The sequence below is a fragment of the Solanum verrucosum genome, unplaced genomic scaffold (assembly GCF_900185275.1).
Source record: "Solanum verrucosum unplaced genomic scaffold, falcon-dt-bn FXZP01000125.1, whole genome shotgun sequence".
Classification (NCBI taxonomy): domain Eukaryota; kingdom Viridiplantae; phylum Streptophyta; class Magnoliopsida; order Solanales; family Solanaceae; genus Solanum; species Solanum verrucosum.
The window spans coordinates 1,439,418-1,461,119 of NW_026019923.1; the positions used below are offsets into that span (position 1 = coordinate 1,439,418).

Consider the following 21,702-nt stretch of genomic DNA (forward strand, 5'->3'; position numbering starts at 1 on the left):
TACCTCCAAAATTGATTTTTTTTATGCAAATCTAGGTTAATCAAACCCAATATGAATATCAAATATCGGGTAAAAACAAAAAAAAAATAGATCCTTACTCATATATATATATATATTGCAGTGGAAACTCATGAGTCATGATCATAATGACATGATGGAAGGAATTAAGTATATCAAAATAGTCATAAGGAGAGAAAGGAATATGTAAGTGCATATATCATCAATCCTTTCATTTTCAAACAATTATATATTTGTCCTCTCTATGCATGACACAACATTTCAACTAATGTTTAGAAGGCAGTCAACCATCAAACACTCATAAGTCATCTCAAATCAAAATTTACTACAAATATATAAATTAAGGGCTCGTTCGGTACGAAAGATAAGGAATAACTAATTTCGAGATTAATTTTGAGTTGAATTTATCTCATATTTGGATGTGATAAAATTGCAACAATAACTTCCTGGAATTACTTATTCTGATTTTTGAGATTGTAGTGTTATTATCAACCCATATAAAGAGGTTGAGATAATAAACGATAATCACTTGCTCCGAAGTCCGAATCAAACTAGCTCAAGAGTTTAAGATATACACACCATCAAAATACATAAAGAATATTGTATCTACTAGGTTTATCTAAAGGAAATATATAGGTAAAACTCTAAAAAAGACAAGATTTCTAATCTTGAAAATAAAACAAGTTACATACTATAACCAGTAAAAATGACTTGACATATAGTGTAAAAATTTCTTGCAATGTATAAATAACTTAAACCCATATAACAAAAACACACTCAAGCATTAATACATCACTAAACCATTATTATTCTGGCCATATTAGGCCTAATACATCAAAACACTCATTAATTATTAGTAGCTTACAAACACAAGAAAAATACTGAAATAAGAACTAATAAGTAAAAGATAAGATAATTAGCATAAAATGCTAGTCTTTTTTACCATAAATTTAATTCCTATAATATAGATCCCATCAAGAGACTCAAATGCCAAAGGATATAGAAGTTGCCCTTAATTACCTTACACCATGGGACTAATTAATATCTTCATGACTAATGATCAAGATTAATATCTTCATGACTAATCAAGATTCTTCATGAATTAATGATAGTAGTTCCCATCAAACACCATCACCAAAACCATCTTTTCTGACGCTCTCAGTCTTTTCTGTTTACTCAGTAGGTCTTCCTCTTCCTCCATCGAACGAAAATTACAACAAATCAAGAAAAGTACCCTAGGGTTTGATTAACTTATAATGATGGAATATTGGTGATGTTCATGTAGGAAAAATGAAGGTGACTTAAGTAGGGAGAATGTGATCACTTTGGGTAAAGGAAAAACAAAAATGAAAGTAGAAAAAAAGAGTAAAAATTAGAGGGGTAGGTTGGCAAGTTTAGAATCTTATAAGGATATGCTATTGGTATACCTCTTACATCACACCAAAAAAAAATGTTGTTTCTTTTAATGGCCTCATATTCCTTTCCCACCCTCGAACTTGTGTATATTGTCATGCTTTACTTTTTTGTAGCTAGTACTATATTAATTATTAATCATATAAGCCATGTTCTTTCCTATAATGGCATCGATATCTTCAATTTAAAGGGAGAGAGTTTATGATTTTAAAAAAATCAATTAAACATATATTTAAAAAATTAATATATCAGTAAATAGAGTTATATATATATATATATATATCAGGTGCCTAGAAGCATTTCTAGACAAATATTTGGTTAAGTTAATGTCTAGATGTGCTTCGCTAACTATTATGTGATATATAATTTCGATAGAAAACTCACATTCTCAATAGTTCAATAAAATGAGATAACATAGGTGTGTTTTTTATCCTTTAACTCTTTAATATATCGTAAGAGGATGAAACCTTCATCATTCACATGGCAGAATTTTGGAAAACTAAGTATTAGAAACTATGTATGACCAATAAATGTAATATGATGAACGTTATATTTCTATTTTTAATTAGAAGTTTTGAGTTTGAGACTTAATTAAGATTAATATATGATAAAAATATATTCACAAAATAGCTATATCCTTATTCAATTCTTATATTGTAACAACATCATTGTAACTCCGCAATATAACTTGTTTACCAATCAAACGACTAGTTAAATTATTGGAATAAAAGTAAAAAAAGCTTTTTGAGGTGACATAAGCAGTACTATCAGTTAGTACAATTTTTTTTATGAACCTTAGAAACTTGTACTAAAATAAACTTTAATTTGATTGCGTAATGCTCTTTATATAGTGAGTCTTGACTTTTTTTGTTAGTTTGATGACGTTTTTTTTTTCGAAATTCCCACCTAAGGTACGTATTCGCATTGCAGGGCCTATTTCTGAACACATTACTTTTAACCTGATTTTTCTCATTCTCAGATGCTTAGTCTTGCAAGTTTAATAACTTCATTATAGAATTCAAATTTGTGCAAGGTTTATAACCATTTCTTTTCTTTAGGTGGTTGATACTCAAAATTCACTCGTTCGATTAATTTAAATTCGTATCGCATAAATTCACTATGGCAATAAAACGTTTAATGTCAAGGCGTTTAGTATTTAAAATTCATTGATCCAACTAACTTGAAATTCATACCTACTATACTCACTAAGGCGATAAACTGCTAAATGTTCGCATTCAATATCCAAAATTTACTGATTCAACTAATTCGAATTTATCTGGACTCATCAAGGAAATAAAAATAAACCCTCCGGCCAAGAAGATTTGATGACCTAACAATGGAAGCTTTTGTGTCTCATCGACTCACTAAGAGGGTAAAAGGTTGAATATTAAGGCATTCAATATTCAGAATTCTTTACTCCGATTAATTTGAATTTAGCAATGAATTCCGAGGGTTTCAATATTCGAAATTCATTGACCTGATAAATCTGATTTTGTGTTGCATCGACTAGTTATTCACCAATCTGACTAATTGATCAAATTAATTCATCTTTGATAAAATATTTAGTAAGGGGATAAAACGTTCTCTATCAAAATGATTTGATGACCTAATAAATGGAAGCTTTTGGAGCATTACTTAGAGAATAATACGAATATGCCCAAAAAAAAGCAATAAAATATTCCCATAAAGTACAATTGTTTATACTTATGTTAATATATATGACTATATGTTATATGTTCATGTCTTCCAAGTTGTTCTATTTTTTCTTGTTTTGTTCACTCAAATATCTTTAATATTTTTTCTAATTGTTTTTTTTTTGTTTTTGCTTTGTACTTGTGGCTAAATCTTGACATCAATAGCCATTAGCCAGCATCTATATAATTCAGCACATTTTTTATTTATTTTTTGGTAAAAAAAAGTTCAGCACATTCAATGGCATATTCAGTACACATTTCTTTAATCTTTTGTTTCCATTTTCTTTTCTTAAGAATTATATTTTCATATTAAGAGGATATGCTTTTTTTTATTAATGACACATACCGTGAAATATAGTATAGGTCAAATATTACTTTTAGCGCATATATATATATTATATATTAAATCTTGAACACTCTCAGCAAAGTTCCTAATTTCGCCACACTGCCACATTAGGGGGGTGTTACTAAGTATGTCGAAAGATATTTAATTGAAAATCCTTTTTCGAAAAAGTATATTATGTATATAGATCACACATTATTTTTATTTGACATATACACACATATATTAATCTTGAAGACGGTTGAAAACCCTTAATAAAATTTCTGACTTTGTCACTGTGTTGTTTTACTATACATAGAGAATAATATCACACTTTTGTTAGTGTGTACTTTCTTGTCTAAAAAATCCACTATGCCTTGCCACTGTAACAATCTTATTTGGTTCTAATTTTTTATTGTCTATTGTATCTTGCTTTAGTTATTTTGACAATAAATTACAATGGTAATATATGTGCTAAGACTATATAGCTCGTATCTCTGCGAAAATGTTGTTGCACCTGTGTTAGATCCTCGAAAAATGTAGTACTTTTGGAAGATCTAACATGCACTAGGAGACATTTGCTGAAGAGTCCGAGCAACATAGGTGAAAATGTGGACTGGTTTATCTAAGGTTAGGATGAATGCTCCGCGAGAATGCTAGTCGTGATTCAAGAGAACCATCTCTTTCCACTCTTAACTGCCTTCAGTTTCATAACAAGATCCTCTCTTTGTGCTTCTACTTCAGCATACTTTAGACTCATTTGAAAGTATCGTTCTCGAATGTCTTTTAGTTCTGTTTCTAGTAATGCCTTTGTATGTTCGAACCTTTTCACCATTGCACTGTCCCCTTCTGACTTCTTGGAAGCCGGTGAATGTCCTCTACGTTCCTCAGTCTTGAACCTACAAGAATAACAGCTCAAAAGACTCGAACATCATACTTAAAAAATGCAGATGTTTTATTATCTTTGCTCTGTGAATGTGTTGTATTAAATGTGTAGAGGAAATCCTAAGTTCTATATTTTGTTTTATAAATGACTTTACTATGTAATTTCGTTAAGTTGAGTCACCTTTGGAGGAATCAACTGTTTCATCAACCAGACTTCGTTTCTTGTCTCCTTAGAGCTCAAGGATAAGGTGGTGCTAGCCTATAGAACATACCATGTTGAAGTAAGGTTGTTAAGTTCTATATTGAGATGATGGATCGTTGATAAATATTCCGATAGCTTATATAACATATCATGTGTAGATTATCGTAGTTCAGCATGTTTATAAGTTTAATCCTTTTGAGCTGTGAAAAGGTACATAGCTCTTTCTAAAATTTCATCGCCAAACAAATATTATTTTCCATAGCTATTTGCTGTTAGGCATAGTCTTTTTAAGGTCCTGTCAACAGGGACACAGCTAGAGGGCGGAAGGGGGTTCATCCGAACTCAATGAATCCACTTCACCTGAAAATCACACTATATATACAATGACTTTTTTTTTTTTATGTATTTGAAGTAGATGATGCACCCCGCGAGCAACAGGAAAAAACTAATAAATGTGACAAACTTAAATTCCAAGAAATTGAAACATACCTTTGAAGCTGAATTTTGTACTTCTTATTTGCCTCTAATGCTTCAGCAAGCTTGTTCTCAAGCAATTGTATTCTAGCCAAGTAATCCACTTCAACGGAAGAAGTAGAGAAACTATTTTCACCCTGGATGAACAAAAGTATTTTGAAAGAGCAAAAAGGTAGTTAAGCATTTGACAGGGAAAACTTGAAACTCAAAAGACCAGCTAGCCCCATTGGTGATATATTGTGCTTCACTATGTTGCTCGGATTCTTCAAAAATGTCGCCAGGTGCTTGTTGGATCCTCCAAAAGTAGTGCTTGTTCGGAGGATCCGATACAGGTGTGGCAATATTTTTGGAGAGTCTGAGCAGCATACTGCTTCAAAGGTGAAAATGAATAGAAGGGAATAAAGGGTACCTCTGATTCGCTACTTTTGCGATCTGAATGAAGTCGATCCACCCGAAGTTCTTGGGACTGACTAAGCTTTTGAGGTGCTCTATTGAAGTTAGTGTACTTATTGTTGCTCTTTGGAGTATCATTCTGTTCAAACTGCAAAAGAACATAAAGTTCTGTCATTCATCCGCATTTAAGTTATGCGAAAAACAGTAAAAGGATTAAGAAAGAACGTCGTAATAAGCTAACCTTTTTGGCGTATAATTTTTTCTCCTCCTCCATCATTTTCACCTCCGCTTCGAGTGCTTGAACTTTCTTCAAGCAATTGTCCTTCTCCTCCTCCATCTTGTGTATTTTCTGCCGATATTGCTCATTATCTTTCTTAGTTTCACTAAGCTCATTTCTCAAATCAGTCTTTTGTGCAAAGAATTTCTCCTTTTCAGTTAACTCACTTTCCATTTGCTCTACTTTTTCTTCCAAGTAAATTCTCCTTCTATTGCTGTTCTCCAACTCCAACAAGACCTTCTGTAAGTCGGAGATCTTGCCAACAAACGAGGCCTTTTCAGCCTTCATTTCTTCAAAATCTCTGGATATTTTTTCCAGTGATGCTTCTAATCTTTCCTTTTCGGATATGCAATCTGTGAGCTCGCTCTTCAGATTGAACACTTCATCCTGAAGCTCCTTTGTTTTCTGCAGCTGAAACTTCAGATTAGCACTTTCTTCATGAAGCTTTTGATGTTCATAACGCGAAAGAGTGAGCTGCAACTCAAGGTCATTAATAGACGTCTTAAGCTTTTCCTCATTCGCCCTGTAATTTGGTAAAAGTTTCAAAATCTTTGCATGATCAATCATCAGCTTCTCATAACTTTGTCTTGAAGCAGAAAGTTCCTTCTCAGTCAATGTACATTTTGATTCGAAGTCATCAAGTGCTGATACGAGCTTTTCTTTATCAGCACGTAAACTGGAAACTTGGTTAACAGTGTCAGTGGCTAATCTCCTTTCCTCATCCATTTCAGAAATTTGCTTGGTTAGTTGTTTTACCTCTTTCTCAAGGGTCTCAACTTCCGTCAACTTCTCTAAATATTTCTGATTAGACAAACTTTCTTGTTGCACGAGTTTCTCAATTTCGTTCTTGTTCTCTTGAATGAGTTCGTTTAGTTCAGCATTCAGTTTCTCCTCTTTCGAGGAAAACTCTTTCCACATTGCATTGAGATTTTCTTCCAGAGCCTTAACCTTTATCAAACTATTAGACAAGCTTTTCTGTGATTCATGCAGCTGAGCTTCTAGCTGCATACGATGCTCGTTCTGTTCTGCATTCTTTCTTTCCATTTCAAGAAGATTCTGTAAAGATTCTTGTAACTTTTCATTCTCATCGGTGAGATGTTCACATTCTTCTCGAGCTTGTGACCATAGGATCTGCATGTCTTCTAACTCTTCTTTGAGATCAGCAATGCTCGTTTTCGTCTCACTCTCCAACTTCTCAATTTCTTCTTGAAGATTCATTATGACAGACTTGGATTCTTCCAACTCTGATTGACGAGATTCTCCCTCAACTGTCATGAGCCTAATTTGTGATTCCATATTTTCACTCTTCTCTGTCAATCCTACAAACTGATCCTCCAATGTATGTTTTTCACTTTCGAGCTGTGCTAGTTTCCTTTCCAGAAGCTTGTTCTCAGAAACTAGAGCATTCATGTTATTGCTGAGCTCCTTATAATCACTTTGCAGATCATCCAAGCGGCTAGAGGTCATGACACTTTCTCTTGAGACGATTTTCATGTTTTCTTCCACCTGATCCTTTTCCTTTTGAAGACCAGCTACTTTACCTTCTAGTTCTCTTTGATGCTCCAAAAGGCGGCTTTTTTCCTCCTCGTTGTTTTGTAACTCGGAATGTTTTTTATCCAACTCTTTTAGTAGACCGGAACATTGCATTTGTAGTTTTGCCTTTGAGATCTCATGTGCTTGAACCTCAAAACTGTTATCTTCCAGCTTTCTATTTTTCTCCTGGATCTCCTGTTCATGCTGTTTAAGACATTCCTCGCATTCAACTGTTCTAGTTTCCAAGAGATTATTCAGGTCAAACAGATACGTAAGGACACAGTTGGTTGTCAATAGTTTTGAAGAGCTTGCACCGTCCTCGTTCAAATTTGCCAAGTTTTCCAGGTGATGTTTGCACTGATCACTCACACTGGACGAAAGTTTATGCCATGGTCTCTTTAGATGGTGGAAAGCTACTTCAAGCTGCTTCACTAATTGAGTGAAGTCTTCGGAGTTTTCATTTTCACCAACTTGACAACCGGACTCCTTAAACTTGATCAGAAGGTCCAGGTTTTCCTGAGTAAGCTCAGCACAATCCCTCTCGAGCTCCTGTATTTTCTCTCGTAATGCTTCAGTATCTCTTATTAGCTCAGTACTATCTTTCTCGGAGTGTCCAATCTCCATCTGTCTGTTCATTGTCCGTTCACTCTCAAGCTCGTGATTCTTGTCTTGTAACGACTTTGTGAGGGATTGAACACTTCTTTGCAATGTCTCTTCCGATTCTTTCCAAGATGAAAATTTCTCTATTTCCTCTTTCTGCTGTTCTATTGTTTCTTCGAGCTCCTGAAGAAGCGAGAGGAGCTCGATATTTGATTCCTGGCTTCCTTTTAGCTGTAAGGCTAAACTGGCATTGAACTCCTGTTGATGTCTTACTTCATTTTCCAGTTCCTCCTTCTGACCTCTCGGTTGAAATATCGAATCCTCTGCCACATCGTATTTCGATGTTGACTCCTCCAACATTAGTTTGAGATTCTCAATCTCTCTTTTCAAGTTACCTTGCTCTGAATAGGAAGCTGAGAGATCCATCACCAAGTCTGCTTGCTTTTTCGACTGAGACGCGAATTCCTCTCTCAGTATGTCCAAATCGAGCATGAGCTTCCGAGCATTTCTCTCCCACATCTTGGCTTCTATTCGGAGTTCTTCAATTGTATCTTCTGCAGCCTCCAGAAGGTTTCTTGAAGAGCCTGAATTTGTCACAGAAGACGCTGTGAAATCTTTTCCGTTGTTCTGCAGATGCTCCATCGAAATTGTGGCTTTTGTATTATATGATGATCGGTTTGAAACAGTTTGATCATCGATGAAATGATCGTTCTGAGGTGAAGTATGGTCAGGACTTGCTCTAACTTGTTTGGATCCTTCATTCTTTAAGTGATTTCTGGAGGGGAACTTTTCTTTTCGCGTAAAACTCTCAGCTGAGCTAAAGCTGTTATTTGATCCGGATGCCGAGAAACTTCTCTCCTGAAATGAAATGAAGAGGTAAATCAACCACACAAGGCACTGAATGTGGAAGAGAATTTACTACTTAAAACTGAGTTGAATACAAAAATCAAATAGAATTACGTTCATCCGGCCTAAGCAAACTCGGATAATATAACTGGCTTATGACTATAATAAGGGCACCTTGGAGCACAAAGCATTCTGCATACATGCAGGGTTAGGGGAAATGCTGATGCAAGCACATATGGTTAATTTTATGATAAGTCATATGGAGACAACTTTACTGTTACTCCAAGTCTCGCCTTCAGTGTATTACTATAATCTAAAGGCAAAACATCATGCTACTACATTGGAAGCTTAACTTAAACCTGTCAAGTTCAGCATAAAACAGTCAAAATGGATAAAAATTTGCATTAGTACCTTGATCTCAAGTTTACTTGGACCCGAGTTTGAGCCGGGATCATATGGAAGCACATCACTCCCAAAAGAGAAGTTGCCAGACTCGTTCGATTTACTGTCAACATCATGATCTAAACCATGCTCTTTCACACCAGAACCTGAAGATTTCAATTCATCTCTGAAAGTATATAAAGAGTATTTAGTTAAATGGTGATTCACTTTTACATTATTTAGTATGATGAAGAAGTGGGGATTCATATAGCCGACCCCAAGAAGTGGGAATTTGACTGTTTTAATAATACCTGAATTTACTCCTTGGTGTTAGGCAGTGAATTTTCACCTGTAAATAAGATTGACAAGAAATTATGTAAACAAAAAGTTAATAGTTTTTACATGGTCCATATTTCTCTCTATGTAGCTCGAACCCTCAAAAAATGTTGTCACGCCCTTGTCGGATCCTCTAAAATGCATAGCTTTTGAAGGATTCGACACACTCAACTGTATTTTCTAAGAGTCCGAGCAACATTACCACAATACCTTAGAGAAAAATGGCGGGGGAAAGAAGGACTTATCGATCATAAGACTTGCCTGTAGTGTTGTTCCCTGATTGCATTTCTTTAAAGGAACCAAAACAGGAGAAGACATTCTTGAACCAACATATGATGCTAGATTAATTGTTCCCTCTCCAAGTAGACCAGATCTAGCAGAGCCCTGTGTTGAAGAAGCAATTAAGAAATCGAATAAGCAAGTCATCTTGACACGTTTTAATAGAAGAATCCTTCGGGATCCCCCTAAACTTGACACGTTTTATTCAGTACACACCTAAGTTTTGTCTAGTCCTACAAAGAGGGTGTATTCCCTTTCTTTGCCATGTCAGCATCTAGAGGGGTTCAGGTGTGCACCGAATAAAACGTGCTAGGAAGTGAGATGAACTTGAAGAAAACTAGCTACGACATTGTATTACTATCAATTAGATAGATTTTTGAAGCAAAACAGAAGGATTTCTATCATACCATTGAAACAACAAACTTGTAGAGAGATTCTTCGAGCTCTAGAGATGAATCGTCTTGTGAAATCCACACGGATTCCAAAAGAGTCTCTGGCCATTGACAGCTTCCGTTTTTCACAAGTGTTTTGCCTAGCTTTGCTGCTGTCTTTCCAGTTTCTACACAGCTTACAGACAAAGATAGCCTGTCCCATCCTTTTGGTACCTATCTCATTACAACATCAGAATCAACTGTCAACAACCATTTGTACCTCTGATACATTGTTATATCGATAAGCTAAATGAAACCACGCAGGAGTTCTTTAGTAAAATTGAATCAACTAAACCAACATAGAACTATATCAAACAGTTCCATATTAGGCATTACATATATCAGATTATACTCTGGTGCGAGTTGGAGTTAGTTAAAGGCTGACCGAGCCAATGATGCTTAGCTGGTCTTTACGGATGATCAGCTACGATGTTTAGCCTAAATGCTGCTAGTTCCAGACTATGTTGCTTGGACTCTTCAGAAATATTGTCGGATCCTTCAAACACCTATGCATTTTTGGAGGATTTGACAAGGGTGCGGCAACAATTTTGGAGGGTCTGAGCAACATAGGTACCATACCACTATACTGTTAACTTGACTGTATTCGAAAATAAAATACTGGAAACTTTGATCAAAGTAAACAGAAATGGAGAAGAATCTGACAGTACCTCATTATGGGAAATCAAAAATCAAGAGGGAAAACCGGACTCTTCAAAAATGTCGCCTATATGTGTATCGGATCCTTTAAAAGTAGTGCATTTTTGGAGAATCCGACAAGGTTGCAACTTGCAACGACATTTTTGAAGAGTCTGAGAAACATCAAAAGCCACACACTACCGGAAATTCCAAACTATAGTTTATTCATATTGCATAAATTTGAAACTATAGTCTTAATTATCTACATAACTACATTAAATTATTTAATTTGATATAATTCAAGATCACCTAATTAATCTCAACCATCAAGTCATCCTATTAACTGTATGATCATCCTCTCAATTCAAGTATTGCCACGGGACGGAGCTACAAGCCTATCTACAAATTCGGCAGAACTTAGTAGCTTTGGCTCAAACCCTTTATAAAGCTACAATCTTTATCCAAAAAAACAACAGGCAATAACAGAAATCAAACAGAACACTGATTTTTTTATTTACCAATAAATTTAAAGGGTATGAAGAAAATGTAAATTTGTACCTGAAACAACAACAACAACATACGAAGTGTAATCCCACAGGTGGGAAGGACATTGTGTACGCAGACTTTACCCCTACCTTGTGGAGGTAGAGAGGTTGTTTCCGATAGAACCTCAGCTCAAGAAAAACATTTTTCAAAGTAGTTTTGGAAACAACAAAATAATGTGATAACAGAAGCACAAGAAACAACAGAAAATAACATAAATCGAAGAATAAGAAACTACGAGAAGGTTTTACCTGAAGTAGTTGAAAATTGGAGAATCTGAAATCAACCCTTTCTCCTGAATTGTCCTGTTTATTATTCTGCTTCTGTAACTTGAACATTTTTCTCTTTTTTTATCACCTTAATGTCTAATATTTTCTTGAAATATGATACATAGACAATAAAAAGATACTAATTTTGTAAACAGAATAAGAATCAAAAGAAAATAATAATCAAGAAACAAGAAAAATAGAGAAGTTAGCTAATTGGTCTGTGTAAATGAACTTGTCATAGGTTGTTATATTGTTTTCTGTCTTTATGATGTTGCATTTGAGCTTATTATAAACAGTTTATATTATAACTGTACAAATTGAAGGACAAAAGTTTGAGGAATTTGTGTTTCTTGACACTCAAATAGAACAGTCATCTTGTAATACTCTCCCGTTCATGTTTGACTTGACACATTTCTTACCAAGCAACAATTTACAAAGTAAGGTAACGCCTAGCCCCCCTTTCTTGTACTTTTCTCATTGAGATCCGTTTCTCTTTATTAATAAAACTAGACCTAGGCACACATTGCCTAGCGGAATTGTTTAAAAAAAAAATGTACATCAAGTAGGGTCTGGAAAGAATAAGGTGTGGAAAGAATAAGGTGTACGCAGACCTTTTAATATATCACTAGTAACAATTACAAGTCATCTCAATTCATTGGAAATGAATCGGAAATAAATAGTGCTTATTAATAAGAAGGGTAAAATAGGTATAAAGTAGTGAATTATTTGTTGAAGTGTTGAGTTTTCAAACTGGATAAGTAAAAGTAGGGATCTATTTTTAGTATAGTAGACAAGTAAAAATGATCATCGAAGAGTGTAGTAAAAAGTTTCTTTTTTAGTTGTTTATTCCGTATTTGATACTCGTTTTTCGACTCGATCAGGGGCGAAGCTAGAGAGTAGGAAGCGGGTTTGTAAAACCTAGTTTTTATCTTTAAAAAATTTATTTAATATGTATGAATTGTTATTATAGAACTAGTATCTCAAAATAAAATAAAATTTCAAACTCTCACGCTACAAATTTTGAATCCGTCTATGAATTCAATTAATTCGAATTTGCACTAGAATATCCTTTTTAAGGCAAGATGCTCCTTAGCATTTAACAAAGACGACTTAATATTCAAGACTAAAATCCAAAATATTTTATTAAAGACGATGGAGTACTTACCGTTCTTGTCTTGTAGTTGTTAAAATTGGACTTAAAAAGGAAGTCATTCCTCTTTTTTACAATTTTTTTACCTAACAAGAAAAGGAGAAATAAAGAAATAATCATTTATATGTCTATCTACCTTATGGGTGGGTAAGCTAAACGTTAAAGGCAAGAAAGGAGTTAATTTCCTTTTTCATTTTTTTCTTTCCTTTGTTTAAATTAGAAAAAAAAATTCCTTTTTTCAATTAAAATATTATCTATATATTTACAATTTCTCATTCGTAGTTTTGTACCTTTTAGCAAATTATATCGTATTTGCTCTTGTATTTAACAAAATTTCATATGAAATCGACGAACTCTACGTGTCTAAATTTTATGAAAAAAACAGATTCAAATTTATCTTTCAACTTTTAATTATAATTTTAAATTATAATTAAATTATAAGATCTCCGTTGGGAGTCGAGGGCAAAAATAAGATTATTTTTTTCTGATAGGAAAAATAAATAGTGGGCCTGTTATTTTTATTTCTGAAAAGATAGTTTGGTAGGAAGTTACAAATAAAATAACTACGTTACAACTTAAAGGGGCATTAAAGTGGAATATATATATATATATATACACTCTCCATCCACTATTGTTTGTCAGGATAAGATCATACACAACCTTTAAAAAATTTAATATAAGGTACAATTTGACTAATATAACCCTATTGTTAATCATTATTAAAATAGTTTGTACTTTTTGAAAACTGTAAAAACAACTTTTTTTCACATTAAAATTGTTTGTAACTTCAAAAGCAACATTTTTCACATTAAGGGCAGAATTGGAAAAAAATAACTAATTATTTTTTGATTGTTTAAATTGACAATTAATTTTGAACAACTTTTTTTAGTATACCTGACAAACAATAGTGGACGGAGGGAGAATATGACAATAATAACTCACATTGGGAGTTACAAATATAGGTATACAAATACACTAAATTAGTCGTCGTATTTCTCGTCTTTTAAGTAAATACTTCCTCCGTCTTATTTTATATGTCATCCCTTTTTATAAATAGTTGGTCCATAATACTTGTCATTTCATTAAATCAATGCATAAATTATCATATTGTTCCTTTTTTACCCTTATGAGTTATTAGCCTTGAAAATATACATTTGACCAACTTAGAAAAGCTAAGTAAATGATTCATGTTCATTGGTTAAATTAATTAATCAAAATAAATTAATTCATATTCATTGAGTGAAAACTTGAGTTCCAAAAAAATTAAATAAGGGCAGAAGGACAAAGTTACATCATTTCTTAATGCAAGTGCAAAGTAAAAATGTGACATATAAAATGGGACGGAGGGAGTATTAGTTATGAAGAGTTTTTTTTTTAATTATTTGATTCTTATTTATGACTTAAGATATAATCATCTCTTTTCATCGGATATTATTAAGGATAAAATAGAACTTCTGAAATAACAAATAATTTGAGATAACTATTTTGAAAATCACGTTAAATAATTTGAGACGGAGAAAGTAATTTATTGAGATATTAGTTTTAAATTTTTAATCAATAGGAGCATTGATAGTAATGATATATTCTATATATACTATGTGATTTGGATAAATAGCTGTCATTTATATTGTTTTTGGCGATAATTTCTATTTTTCATTGAGTTTTAACATTCCCTGTCTTAATTTGTCATTTTCTCTTTATGAATTAAAAAGTAATAATTTGTTTTGTTTTTTCTTTTTGCACAATGACATTAGAGGCGGAGCTACAGTTTTACTTGCGGGATCGATAGAATTTAGTAATTTTATCTCAAAACTTGTATTTGAATTTAAAAATTATTTTTATGTGCATGAACAATTTTTCAAAAAACTAATAAATTGCATTTTTAAAATTCTGAATACATAAACTCAAAACTCTAACCTCATTTCTTAAAACATGATTTTTCATTTTAGGAGTTAAACTATATATTAGAGTTGATTCCTTAAATATGATGGCTGTGGTTGAAACTACTTTCCATATATATCATCTAATGTTATATATTTTTGTTGGAGCTTCAGCTAATTCAAATTTATATCGCATAAAGTTTCTATGAAAACAAATCGAAGTGCTCTCACAAGTTGAATCGTCGTAACTTGATGATCATATATATAATAATAATAATAATAATAATAATAATAATAATTTCCCTAATTTCTCTACATCATACATCATTAGCTTTTAATCTCATCATAAGTCCATGTTTGTTAATTAATCAAACAACCACTGCATTATCAACAATCAAAAACAAATATATAAAGACTAGCTTTTCTAGAAGTTAAATTAATTACTTATAAATTTTTATTTACACCATCAAGAAACATCATTAGCAATGATGCTGGTGGCTGGAGTTGGAGACTTGAAGATTAAGCCAAACCTTAAACAATTTCAAACTGGTTTTATCTAATATTGTTGTGTGTGGATCAAAATGATTGAATTAAAAATTGATGGTCGAGAACATACTTAAATTATTTCTTTTACGCGAGTTTCATAATTTAACTATCAGTTGTGTTGTTTCATTTTTTTTCTTGAACTTCAACTAATGCGCTCTAATACATAAGTGTTGATAGTTCAAGTAAGAAAATAATTGAATAGTTGGTGACAATTCAAGTAAAGAAAGAAACCAATTGATAGTTGGATATAAAATTCGGGAAAAAATGATAGTTCAAATATGTTTTTATCATGTTAATAAATGAGTGAAATATTAACCCGCTCAAAGGTTATTTGTGCTAACATAAACCATGCAGGCGCGATTAAAAACGAATATAACGTGTCAACTTTTATAATAAATTTCAATTTATTTATTATCTTATGATTAATTTATTTAATTATCAAATGCCTTTAATCATGACTTTCTTCTTCTTTAGGTTGATATAATTGTCAATAAATTTATTTCTTTAATTAGAATGTGTCAAGAACATATTTGAGAAAAGAATCAAATATTATCTTAATTTTCTGAAACATTAATTATTTTGGACCAACTTTTAAGAGCTAAAATATTAATTATTTTGGATAGGATATCTTTTAATAATGGTTAATTCTTGATGTCGATCATTATATCGCGATTTAACCTTCATGCATGAATCACTATAAAAGAATATGAATTATCCATAGACAACTTTTGTCACTAAATAGAAAAATAGTAATGAATTATTAAAAAAATTGATAGCTATGAGCTATTTATTAGTAATAATTTAGCAATAAATTTCTTAACTAATTCTATTTTTTTTTAAAGTGAATGTGGAACTTTCTTATAGTTTCCTAATTAGATAATACTTGTATTTTCTTCAAGACAAACTAATTAAATTATTCCTTTTTTGTGTAGTTAGCAGCGTTTGTACAAATGTCATAATAATTTCACGTGTTCAAACTCAGAGTGCACATTAAGATTTTTTTTTTTTCTTAAGAACGGAACGATTTTATTTATTTATAATAAATTTTATCAACCTCAGACGTTAAAAGGATGGGTTCATAGTTCATACTTCATACAAAGGAAAAACTATTTTGAATAAATAAATAAAATTTTATTTATTTTTTAGGCTTAATATATAAATAAAAAAAATTATTTTAAAAGTATTTGTATATAATGTAATCAAAAGTGGGATAATAATAGGTAAGTTTACATAAATTTTATAGTGTTAAGAGTTAATTACATCATATCTTTACTTCTTTTTTCAAATTATAAAAATTCCTTAAAATTTAAGAATTCCGTGTACATCATTCAACGTCCCGATTTCAAATACATCATTCAACGTCCCGATACATGGCGCTAGAGATGACAATGAGGTGGGGTGGATTTCAGGCAATGCGAAGCGGGGCGGATTTGAGGTTGTGTGGGGTGGGAAGGATGCGGGCGGGTTGAAGTGGATTTTTAAAAAAAAACTAATGTGGGGCGGGGCGCGGTATATGTGATTTTATGGGTTCAAATTTAATTTTAACTTTTTACATGTTATAAGATTGATAGAACATTATTTATTAAGATAATTTCTTTAAAGCTACTAAATTATCTAAGAAAGTAAATGAAAATGGTTCAATAAAAAATAATACAATATCTTACATGTTTCCCAATTGACCTCTAAAAAAATAAATTTCTAAGTCATTTTCTATTAAATTAATACAACTTAATGAAAAAATGAATTTTATTTTTAGTATCAAAGTTAACTAGAAAAATAAAATATTAAAAAAAATTATGTGGGGCAGGGCGGGGTGGGGCAGGTTGAAAATGAAAAAAGTTGTTATGCAAAGCGGGGCGGGGTGGGGTAGGTTGAAAATGAAAAAAGTTGTTATGCAGAGCGGGGCAGGTTAAAAATTTTGCGGGTTAAGTTAAATCCTCCCCGCCCCCGCTCCACACCACCCCATTCCCATCCTTACATGTCGTTCTGATACATCACCCAACGTCCTAATACATCACATTTACGTTACCTTTGTTGATCATATAAGATACACTTGTCCCGATATGACACTCAACGTCTAATACATCGCGTTGGCGCGTCCCGTTACATTACCTTTGTTGATACAAGACACACCTATCCCGATACATCTCGTCTCGATACATTACTTTTGTTATACAAGATACATCTATCCCGATACAATGCTCAATATCTGATACATCAAGCCCCGATACATTCCCTTTGTTGATACAAGACACACCTGTCCCGATGCATTGCATCCCGATACATCACATAAGAGTGATGTATCCGAGAATAAGAGAGAGAGAAATTTTTATAGTTTTTTCAAATAGTAGGAAATTTTAGAGAACATGATCAAAGAAGTTGTGTATTTAGATAATTTTTCCATTAATAATATAATATCTCCTTATCAAAGAATGTTGGATCCTATTATATTGGGCTTATAAATGTTTAAGCCCAACCCATCTTTTGAATCTGAGCCCATTTTAAATGACCAATTTTAAGCTGTGCCCATTCTAACTTAACACTTACTTGAATAACTTAGAAGGATTTACGTCTAAATTCTGACGATCATCGTGACTTATTATTAAGAAAAATCTTGGGATTAAATATTTGTGATTCGTTAGGATTTTGCCTACAAATTCTTGACAATCACCGCAAATTATTGTTAAGACAAGTCTAGCCCAATATCATATAAGCAATCTTAGCAATTGTTGGAATTTTGCTCAAGATTCTAATGAAATAATTATCTCTTGAACTTTTTTTTAACGAGATCAATTTTTTAAAGGTAACACTAAAATTGTCTTATTTGTATAAATCACTCATTTGCATATCCAACTTAAATATTTAATGTACTAAAGATTGATTTTATTACAATTATTAATGTGTTTCTAGCTACGTGATAAAATCTTCTACAAAAATATAAGATTTTCATAAGACTGATATTTCTTTCTACACCTAGGTAATACATATTGTACAAATCTAAAATATATCTAATAACTCACTTTAGAATCAATGATAATTCAGCTCTATAAAATTCAATAATATTGTATGACATGAAAATATTATTTCTTTAAGTTGATGCATTTACAACCTTTCCAACAATAATAAAAAGTAGTAAAGCTCTACATGTAAGATCCGTAGAGGATCGAGTATATGTAAATCATATTCCTATCTTAATAAGATGGAGATATTATTTCCGTTGAATTCTCAATTGAACAAATGATGAGAAAAAGACAATAATAACCAACAAAAATAACTAATACTATACAAATCAAATAATAGGGATATATTGCCATTAAAATAAAATTTGTTCACCTTTTCCTTAAAAAAGAAAAAATTCAACAATGTGGCTTGTTTGAAAATAATAAGAGAAATTATGAATTTATAAATATAATAGCCTAAGTGCCTAACTTGTGAACATTATTATATATCCGCTTGGACTTAATGGGACAGCACGTATTTGTTTCTTTGATTAATTTATTTCTGGATAATGGAATATATTTTATATATATAGTTAGCTATAGTGACATAACATAGCTGACTTTGAGAGGATAATGAACATGTCGATAACTCGATATGAAATTTTAAATGTGAAATTAAAATTTTCATTAAAGAGATTTAAATATATTTTTTAAAAATTAGATAAAGAAACTAAAGAGATTCAATGTTGAGATTAAACCTGAGGCTTGAAGTCATTTGTTTATCACAGAACAAGTCCCCATCAGTCACTGTCGAACAGTTCGGGCCAAATCCTGAAGAAAGCTAAAAAGCGTTGTTTGATGAGCCTGCGTAGTATTAGAATCCTTTGACTTTTAATGTTAAAACCTTGAAAGCAAGGAAGGGCCGGATATCTCCTACTTTAAATAAAGAAAATCCCTGGAATTCTCTAATGCCGAGGATTATGTCTAAAAATTTCTTCTATGGTTCCACATGAGAAACCAATACGAATATAACCTACATGTCCAATTAAATTATGAGCAAGAAGTCTTTTTACTTTCGTTTGGGCCATGGCGGCCAGTGCTCCGTGTTTTGAAGTATATTTGCTAGAGGTATTAATTAATGGTTGATTAGTTATTTTTTAAAAAAAATTTATACCATGTCGATTTTTATTTTAATTACTTCATCATACATAATCAAAATTAAACTTTTAGAAATCATCTTGATTTCAGTGCAATTCAGTTAATTTTCAATTTTTTTAACATCATCTAATGACGCCAAAAATCCTACAAATTGATTCTAATACAATCATTTTTCCAATACTACTCAATTGTCAAACCCTTTTGCCGGCTTTACTTAACCAATTGATGACCTTAATCATATAAATTAAATTATTAAAGATTTTATATTATTATATTCAATAATCAAGATCCACGTTTGTATATTATTATATATATAGATTCCCACATTCCACCCTCAAAATTGGTAACTAATTTATATTATAAGACATACTTTTATATGGACAAAAACAACTCACTAATAAACCCCACTTCTTTATAAATTGTAATGTCTGAATTAGTTTGAGTACAATCCAATTAATTTCACGAACAATATAGATATTGAGTGCTCTATTTTATCAATACTCGAACATATCAAAAAATAATTCTTTAGATTCAAATACAGTTTGTGCTCAATACCATAAGTTTGCCTTTATTTTCTACGCTTTGACTTTCCAAATTGATTAATTAGGATCACTATAAGACTTTCTTAGCTTGTAACGTAGGCTCAATTGATGTTGACCTATATTTTCTTGATTATTTTGGTTGTCAGCCTTGCGAATAAAACAACAGACGATAACAAAAACATATTCATTTTAGGAGGACAAAGCAACATGTCTGGTAGAGGAGGAGTAGTGAACAACATTTTTGATGGATTTATTCCACCAGAATGTCAATCCAATTCATCAATTCTAAGACTAACAAAAGGACTTACATGGGAAGAAGCAAAAGAGCCAATTCATCAAGACATTGATTTCTATGCAATTTGTGGGATTGGTCCTGGTATGTCATTTGCTAATTTTGTGTTGAAAAATGATCCAAACATAGGTGTGATTGGTTTGGTTCCATGTGCTGTTGGTGCCACAAATATTAGCCAATGGTCTCAAGGTTCAATTTTTTATAATCAAATGTTGAATAGGACTCGAGTCGCGTTACAAGGTGATGGAATGCTTCGAGCCCTTCTTTGGTATCAAGGAGAGACTGACACTCTGAATGATGATGCTAAATTGTACAAATTAAGATTGTATAAATTCTTCACCGATGTGCGCAATGACTTGAATACACCTTCCTTACCTATTATTCAGGTAATTTGAATGTCTTACTCATAATTGTTAGTGTGTATAAATTATTATCTTTAGTATATATAATTGTCAGATAAACAACTTAAATTTACCTTATCTTTTCACGATATCCTCTTGCTAAATTTGAACAGAATTTAAGTTATATACTCTAATAGTATAAATTAATGTCCAAAAATAGGTGTAATTCAAGTGGAATTTAAGTTTTATGAAACAACTACTTAATTAGACAAACATTCATACCATAGTTACAAAAAATGTCCTTATAGTTTGAAATAAATACATATTGTCTTATTAATTCATAATTTCATACCAGATTACATGTCAGATACACCTAGATACATGCATTTTTGCTACCAGATACACAAAAATATGGAGAGAGACGAGCAGGATATAGTCTGTGTATCTCATATACATGTGAATCACACTAGATACATATATCTGGAATCCCAAATATATGGAGAGAGGTGAGTGAGAAAGGAGAGTTGTGAGTGAGATAGGAGAGAGGCGAGCGAGAGAGTCAGAAACATGCGAATCCACTTAAATACAATGTATCTTGAATAAATTACACCTAATTTTGACCCCATGTATCTAAAGTCCAAACTCTGGCAAGATGCATAACATTGCAAACTAACATAAATTCAAGTAATTAGCTCATAAACTAGTGAAATCTCTATAAATTACCCTTAAGTTATATACGCTAATAATGGGCTTTGTTTATGGATACACAGGTGGCATTGGCATCAAAATTTGGGCCTTATACAGAGGAAATAAGACAGGTCCAATTAGAAACTCAGCTTCAAAATGTGAAAACAGTTGATGCTAATGGGCTCAAAGTAGGCCCAGATTTTGTGCATCTCAGTACTCCATCAGAGGTCCAACTTGGACAAATGTTGGCTAATGCCTTTCTGGGCTTTGGTTCAGCCCATAATTTATTATAATTTTTTCGGAAAAGGGTCAAAATCATTAGTTCTTATAAATTTAAATTTTATGCACTAATGATAATAAAAAAATATTAATACAATAAGATCAATGATAATGATATACTAAGCATTAATTATTTCATTCAATGAGGCTATCATAACTCAATAATTCTTTTTTTTTGTTTTTCAGCTTGTGTTTGGTATTCACATTGAGACTTTAATTATTTCAAATTTGCGTAGTGTAAAACCTATTTAAGGAGAAAGTGTTCCTAATCGATCTTTTTTCATATCCAAGAATCAAACTCAAAACTTCTAATGAATAATGAAGGTATCTTATTTATCCCGCCACAACCTTTATTT

The 21,702-nt window shown here is 32.0% G+C and overlaps 2 protein-coding genes across 2 annotated transcripts; one reads left to right on the forward strand and one right to left on the reverse strand.

Annotated features, from left to right (window-relative positions):
- Positions 1-4,022: 4,022 nt before the first annotated feature.
- On the reverse strand, positions 4,023-11,663 carry LOC125826138 (uncharacterized). The gene is made up of 9 exons (XM_049505451.1): positions 11,515-11,663; positions 10,061-10,258; positions 9,636-9,758; positions 9,350-9,387; positions 9,069-9,225; positions 5,643-8,669; positions 5,418-5,549; positions 5,024-5,145; positions 4,023-4,346 (listed from the first exon to the last, which is right to left on the reverse strand). Exons 1-9 carry the CDS (start codon positions 11,599-11,601, stop codon positions 4,115-4,117), a joined length of 4,116 nt encoding a protein of 1,371 aa, XP_049361408.1. The 5' UTR covers positions 11,602-11,663; the 3' UTR covers positions 4,023-4,114.
- Positions 11,664-16,478: 4,815 nt separating this feature from the next.
- Positions 16,479-21,360, forward strand: LOC125826679 (probable carbohydrate esterase At4g34215). The gene is made up of 3 exons (XM_049506037.1): positions 16,479-16,543; positions 19,894-20,425; positions 21,151-21,360. Exons 1-3 carry the CDS (start codon positions 16,479-16,481, stop codon positions 21,358-21,360), a joined length of 807 nt encoding a protein of 268 aa, XP_049361994.1.
- The last annotated feature ends 342 nt before the right edge of the window (positions 21,361-21,702 follow it).

Bases quoted from the DNA above. Each gene is read 5' to 3' on its own strand.
- LOC125826679 (XM_049506037.1), top strand. From the start codon at position 16,479: ATGGCGCTAGAGATGACAATGAGGTGGGGTGGATTTCAGGCAATGCGA. The intron at 16,544-19,893 runs GTTGTGTGGGGT...TTTGGTTGTCAG, and splicing joins CGAAGCGGGGCGGATTTGAG to CCTTGCGAATAAAACAACAG. The intron at 20,426-21,150 runs GTAATTTGAATG...ATGGATACACAG, and splicing joins CTTCCTTACCTATTATTCAG to GTGGCATTGGCATCAAAATT.
- LOC125826138 (XM_049505451.1), bottom strand. From the start codon at position 11,601: ATGTTCAAGTTACAGAAGCAGAATAATAAACAGGACAATTCAGGAGAA. The intron at 5,146-5,417 runs GTACCCTTTATT...TTGTTCATCCAG, and splicing joins GCAAAAGTAGCGAATCAGAG to GGTGAAAATAGTTTCTCTAC. The intron at 4,347-5,023 runs GTATGTTTCAAT...TTATTCTTGTAG, and splicing joins TACAAAATTCAGCTTCAAAG to GTTCAAGACTGAGGAACGTA.